The following is a 7,580-nucleotide window of genomic DNA, read 5'->3' on the forward strand; positions in this document are numbered from 1 at the left end:
TTTATTGAAAATAACGATAGTTTGATTATCAAAACTATCAAAATAGGATAAACATTGGCATGATATAAATTTATCTTGAATAGAATCCCCTTAATGATTCCTTAATTTTAAGGGATATGTTTTTACCATTTACCTTCTTTTGCTATTCATATCTTCCTTCTCGTAACGAATTTTGATGTCCAGTAATGTATTTCCATAAAACTTCATCACTTGTGTTTAATATAGAACGAAATATATTAAAAATACAAAACACATCTATAAAATTGTTCTATAAAAACAATGAATTATTAATAGAAGAAAAATATAGCCTATTACCTATATATACAAAAACAGTACAAAATCAAAGTTAGATATATTGGAATGTGAGAAATACTTACCCTATTATCAGTATATACAACATAAATAAATTATAATGGAATTAACATACAATAAGAATGATGTAACTGAAATTTAAAAAAAAAAATTAAAAATTTAAAACCTTCGCGAAATGCAAGAAATTAAAATCCTTGGTGTGTATACAGTAATTAACGGGTTTTTACACAAAGTAAATACAATAAAATATATCTGTAAATCTATTTACCACTTAATTAGGTTGAAAGGGGGGGAGATGGGCGAGGGTTTAATTTTTGGTACAATTGACAAATATGTTTACCACTTAATCTATCTATACTATATTAAAAGCACGAATGGCCTTAGACTCTAAAATAGACAAAATACTCATTTACAATTTTCCTAATATTTAGGAATTTGAAATCAACTAAAATTGTGGTTATTAAATCTTTTTTCATTTATGGAGTTCTAAAATTTAGGACTTTAAAGTATTACCTTAATAATAAATTATTCCGCATCACAAATGTGAAGGGTGTTAATTTTAACTTTATGCGTGTGCACAAAGAATTTGAGTTGACTTATACATTCGTTATTGTTATTTATTTTTTAATGTAAAAGTGGTTTAATCATCAACAATAGATAGAAAACTTAAAAGAAAAAAAATATGAACAGGAATTTTCCTTTTTTATAACATAAACACTCCTAAACCGAAAAGGAACCCAAACTCCCAAAGTGGTGAATTTCCTAACGTGGTTATATAAAATTTAATACATAAAATTTAGTTAACTTTAATTTGAAGAGAGATAGGTTGATTGACTTCATTCCCACTTCTTATTTTCCTCTTTTAACTCAAGGAGTAATTTATTTGTTACAAAATTTTAGGTTTAGTAACTAAATTTTTCTTTCTTCACTTGGAGTCGTTAGAAACTATGTCATTATCATTGATTTTTCAATATTTTTGTGCAGACGAAAGAAGATTCGAATATGTGATTGAGACTTCATGACGATTAAGCTCGGATTTACAGGTAGACTTCTTTTCTGATTTTTATGTACTGTTCATATTATTTATTTGTGATGTTAAGTTTTTTATCACCTATTTGAATATGTAATATGTTCAAGATAATACTTTTTTTGCCAGAACCATACTTACAAAGAAAATACAAAATTATTTGTAAAAAGAAAATTGTACGTATTGATTACAATTTTCATAAATATCTATCATATTTTTCATGCATATGGAATGATAGAGTCTGCTAGAATTAGACGTGGTTACAAAATTGAAAAGAACGGGCTTCAGAGTTTAAACTTTTCAAAAAAATATTTAACATTTGAAGTTAACGAATATTAATAAAAAAAGAAATATAAATCTCACTTAACACTGCAAATTTGAATAGTTGTTATAAATTTTCAATTCTGATTCCAAGCGGCCTCTTGAATTAATTAAAATATTCCTTCAAATAATAAATAAGAAAATAATTTGAGTTTAGGAAAAATGCTTCTCAACGTTCATCATTCATAAGAATATTTCTCAACATTCATTATTTATAAGATTTTATACTATTTTAATACTTTTATTTTATAACTCAAAGAAATAATATTTTATAATATTGATGTAATTTCTTAAAAGCTCTTACTTGTGGAATCAGGGTACAAGCGATATGCGCGTACCGAGCGCGAAGGCTTTGCAAAATGTCGTTTGCCTTTTTTAGTCTTTAAAAATAGATTTTCATATTAGATAAAATTGTGATTCAATCGATTTGCTAATGTTTAAAATTTTGAAATAAAATAGAATTATGCTTATTACATAGGGATAAGGGTCAAAAATACCCTTCTACTTTGGAAAAAGGGCTAAAAATATCCTCCGAATTTATTTTGGGTCAAAAATATCCCTGTCATCCTTCAAGTTTTCAAATATACCACTGTCTTGATCGAAATTATCCCCCAAAATAACCCAAAATCATTTTTTAAACCCGTTCCATTATTTAAACCCGACCCAACTAAATAATAACCCATAAGATCCCCTTATTCCCCCAACTCCCTCAAACTTCAAACCTATGTATTAGGGGAATAAGGGGATCTTATGGGTTATTATTTAGTTGGATCAGGTTTAAATGATGGAGCGGGTTTAAAAAATGATTTCGGATTATTTTGGGGGATAATTTCTGTCAAGACGGGGGTATATTTGAAAACTTTAAGGATGGGAGGGGTATTTTTGACCCAAAATAAGTTCAGAGGATATTTTAGCCTTTTTTCCAAAGTAGAGGGGTATTTTTGACCCTTTTCCCTATTACATATGACGTATTTGAACTATGTAGGAAATCTTAATATTCTAATGTTTAGGACTATGAACTAAACTAAAATTGTGCTTATTAAATAAAATATATTTCACATTAGATAAGGTCGTGATTCAATTTCTTTGCTATAGGACTTTGAAATAAGTTAAAATTATGCTTATTAATTATTACGGTATTTTAACTATGTAGGAAATCTTAATGTCCTAAACATTAGGACTTTGAAATAAATTAAAATTATGCTTATTAGATATTACCTTATTAAACTGTGTCTGAAATTTTAATATATAGGAATAAGTTAAAATTAAATAACATTTTACCTTGTATAAATAAATTGTCCAACTAAAATAACGGTAATCAGCATGGGCTAAATTCGTTCGCATATATTGTGTGAAAGGCCGTGAATTAAAATTTATTAAACAAGAAAAAACAATAGCTAATTGCCTAAAAATCATGGCACATCAGCAATGCTTATTCCACCTACTATTCGTTTCTATATTAATTGAATGCTAATTTAAAATATAAAAATAGCAGAACCATATTAGGTAAATCGTAACTACAACTAATATTTAAAACTTTAAAGAAACTAATATGTTTGGAAATGTGAAATAACTATAACTTTGTCATTTTGTTTTCTTATAATTTTAAAACGGTATCCTCAACATTTATGAGCTCTTAATATTCCAGACCCGTTCATTGGCAAAGTCCATCAGGATTGGAATAAGTTCAGGGTAGTCTTTATCTTTTTCCGTCTTGAATAAACAAGGTAAAGTACGGATAAAGACTCGGGCTAATAAAAATCTCAACTAATTTTTAACAAATGAAAAAGTCCACTAAGCTTACCTATAATTTTGATAAACTTTGAAAAAAGTAAAAATTGCATATATTTAAATTAAAAATTAAAAATTCCATCACCATATTAGAAATGGACATATAATATCAAAGGAAAAAATTAATAAGAATAAAAATCAACTCAAGAAAAAAAAAAAAAAAAAACAGAGCACGCTTTTAGGAAATGTATCTTTCTTCTGTTGAACTTCTTTTCTATTGTTTGGACATGAATGGTATAATACTTTCTCCAAAAAATTAAAATTTAATCTTTTTTGTTCATATATTTATGTTATTAAAATTTGATCCATTGTGCATATAAATACATATGCACATTAATCTGTTTTCATTTTAACCAAGATTCTAAATGTTAAGATATCTAGATTGTAGGGTTTAATAGATTAGGCAGTGCTAAATTAATAAGAAAAATAAATTAATAATTTAAAATGAAGTAGTATACACAATTTTTTTTTTTTATTGACGTGATGTACGATTAAACTTGTTAGGCTTAAAAGGGGGGAGATGGGGAAACTTCAATATTTGGTACAATTGGTAAGTTATTGGTAATAGCAGTAAATATTTAAGAGAAAATTACACCATAAGTCATGGTACAAGAATTAAGAACATAAATAGCATAGCTTTTCAAATTTTACAAGAAGAGCACTTTTTATTATATTATAACATACTCTTTAATGCTTTCATGACTATGGCCACCGGTGGACAACCTCCACCAAAGGTTGTTCCACCTCCCCCTTCAATTACTTATGCTTCCAAATTACTTCCCGATATAAAGGATACTACATCGATTACAATTCCCATGAAAGAACTCAATTATGCGCATGGAGAACCATCCTTGATATGGGATGAATCCGAGGTGAATGATATGATTATCAAGAAGAAGCTTCAATATGCGGTAATTGGTAAATTCTCTTATGGTTGGCCAGATATTGACCAATTATGGAAGATTACTCCCCTACAATGTGAAATTAAAGGGGAATACAAAGTAGGATTTCTAAGGAACTATTTCGTATTGATCAGGTTATCCAACCTAGAAAACTATGTTCACATGCTATCTAAACCGGCTTACTATCTAAAAGCTAGAGAGGGATTCTTTCAGATGCGCCCATTAGTATGGGAACCTTGGTTCAACCCTGCGATAGAAACTTCAACAACAATAGCATGGATATCTTTCCCTACGCTCTCTCCCAATTTCTTTGTGAAAGAATCTCTATTCCCGATGGCAAAAGCTGTTGGCAAACCTCTACATGTTGATATGGCTACCAAAAACCAAACTAGACCTAGTTGTGCAAAAGTTAAAGTTCAAGTGGATCTTCTTAGTGATTTCCCAAAGAGAATACAGATTGGAATAAGGAAGGCAAGCACTGGAGAGGTAAACTCAGTATGGATCCCCATTAAATACGATTATATGCCAAAATATTGCACAGAGTGTTGTTTACAAGTTCATAAGGAATCAGAATGTTTCATATTATATTCGGAACTCAAACCAAAAAAGGAGCCTGAAAACAAAGAAGAAGGCAAAAAAGATAAGAACCAACGCAATAACTAGATGCAACATTACAATGATCAAGGCAAAAGGCAACAACAGAATAACAACGAAGAAGGAAAAAAGGCAGAAGAAAAGAATAATACGCAGCAGCAAAAAAAAAAAAATCATAACAAAGGGCAACAAATATATGCTCCTAACAAAGGAAAAGCTGGTGGAAACCCAAAGGAAAAAAAGGAATGGAATCCAGTTAAGCATTCAAAGGGGGAATGATCAACCTAGTAGCAGTAATAACCAACAAAAGAATCAAAACAACAATGGAAGGAGCCTGTCTCAAGAACATCGAGTAAAAACTCACAATTCCTATGCAGTTTTGGAGACAGAGGAGAAACAAGACCCTAAGGAAGATAGTTGTATTAATACTAACAAAGAGTCGGGCAAAGATAATGATAAAGCAACTAAGAGTCTAGATATTGGACAGGACAATGGGATTCGTGGAACATCACAAATAGGATTAACAAGTAGTGAAGACAATGCTCAGAAAAGTGCTCATAAAGAAGAGAATAATGCTAAGGAAAAGGTTACAGTAGAACAAACAATTGAGACAAGCAAGGAGAATAATAGAACAGAAGAAGAGGAACCCAAAAATCATGATGCAGAGAATGTTGATAATTCTGAATCTGATGATTTTATAGAGAGCATAGAGAAACTAGAAGATCAACATTATTCAGAAAATAATAAGGACGAAGAGAACTCTAGATCAAAAAAGGCACATAATACAAAGGATGATCAAGAGAAAGAATTAGATAAGAGTATTACAAACCTGAATGAAGAGACAAACTAGATTTCTCCAAGAAAGCATGGAACTAGTAGATCACAATTGACTTCTCCACAGGTGATTCCTAGAGCTGCAACAGGAAAAGAAGTGGATGAACAAGAAAAGAATAATCTTGAACTTAACATTGATCATATTGCAAAGGAAGCGGATTTGTCTCCTAAACAAATTAGCAATCTCAAACACAACAATTCAAAGGTAAAAAGGGGTAAACCAGTGATAGACACTTCTGTTCCTGTCAGAATTTTACCAAAGAGACTTACAGTCTCTAAATATGCCAAGCAATGATGAATAAAGATCTATTTTGGAATATAAGATCAGTCAAATCTCAAGTAGCTTTTGAGAGATTGATTAATCTTAATAGGAAAAATCATTACTCTATAATTGGTCTGATGGAACCTTTTCAAGATTCATCAGATCTGGATACATATAGAAGAAGACCTGGTCATCATCCTGCAATGGAAAACTGTTCTGGTAAAATATGGCTTTTTATATTTGAAGAGGTGTAAGAAACATTGGTGTGTGACCATGCCCAACATCTCACTGTGAAAATACTGTTTCATGAACTACGGGAGGAATGTTTGCTTTCTATTATTAATGCAATATGTGACAGTGTAACAAGAAAAGAACTCTGGGAATCTCTGTCACAGACAGTGGAGAATAGTAATATACCATGGTTAATTGGAGGTGATTTCAATGTGATAACTTTTGAAGAAGAGAAACTTAAAGGGTTGCCAGTGTTATATCAAAAAGTGGAAGATTTTGTTCAATTCACCGGACAAAATGGGTTACAAGATTTAGGATATGTGGGAAGTACATACACCTGGTGGAATGGAAGAACTGGAGATGCATGCATATTTAAAAGACTTGATAGGCTACTGGGTAATCAATTACTTCTAGATAAGTTCCCTAACATGACAGTTCATCATCTCATCAAAAAAAAGATCTGACCATTCACCTCTTCAGTTGGAAACTACACTGGGAATTGAAATAGTGGTTAAACCTTTCAAGTTCCTGAATTTTTGGGTGAAACATGAAACTTTTTTAGAGGTAGTTAAACAAAATTGGAAGGCTGATTCTTGGGTAATCCTTTTTGGTTACTTCACTATAAATCGAAGAAGATTAAACAGGTTTTGAGATAATGGAGTAAGGATACTTATGGCAATATTTTTCAACAAGTGGAAACTTTGGAAGAAATAATTCAGGTACATGAAACAGAATTTGAAATTGACCCTTCTCCAGATAACAGAGAAAGATTGCATAGAGTTCAAGCAGATCTTAGCAAATATACATTTAGAAGAGGAATATTGGAGGCAAAAAGCTAGAATGAAATGGGTTCAACATGGGGACAAAAATACAAAAAACAATTCACTCTTATGTGAATGGAAGGAGGAGAAAACTAAAGATCTCCAAAATTCAAAATGAAGATGGGGACTGGGTTCATACCACAGAAGATATTTCTAATACTACTATCAGATTCTTTAGGAGATAGTTTCAGAGGAAAGAATCCCTGATGATTTTGACCTTTTGAAAGACATACCATCATTAATCAGTGAGGAGCAAAATTTGAATTTAATGAATCTACCAAAAGAGGAAGAAGTGAAAGAAATAGTTTTTGGGCTTAATAGGGAAAGCTCAAGTGGCCCTGATGGTTTCACTGGACTATTTTTTCAAACACGCTGGGAGATAGTTAAGGAGGATATCATTATGATGAGCAGAGGTTTCTTTGTTGGTATGGAGTTACCAAAGTTTGTTACTTATACATATTTAGTACTGCTACTAAAGAAAGAAC

The 7,580-nt window shown here is 30.8% G+C and overlaps 1 protein-coding gene across 1 annotated transcript; it reads left to right on the top strand.

The window, feature by feature from the left end:
* The first annotated feature begins 5,143 nt into the window (after positions 1-5,143).
* Positions 5,144-6,076, top strand: LOC132045417 (uncharacterized). The gene is made up of 2 exons (XM_059435996.1): positions 5,144-5,722; positions 5,849-6,076. The coding sequence occupies exons 1-2, from the start codon at positions 5,144-5,146 to the stop codon at positions 6,074-6,076; spliced, it is 807 nt and encodes a 268-aa protein (XP_059291979.1).
* The last annotated feature ends 1,504 nt before the right edge of the window (positions 6,077-7,580 follow it).

This window comes from Lycium ferocissimum, unplaced genomic scaffold (assembly GCF_029784015.1).
Source record: "Lycium ferocissimum isolate CSIRO_LF1 unplaced genomic scaffold, AGI_CSIRO_Lferr_CH_V1 ctg6606, whole genome shotgun sequence".
NCBI lineage: Eukaryota > Viridiplantae > Streptophyta > Magnoliopsida > Solanales > Solanaceae > Lycium > Lycium ferocissimum.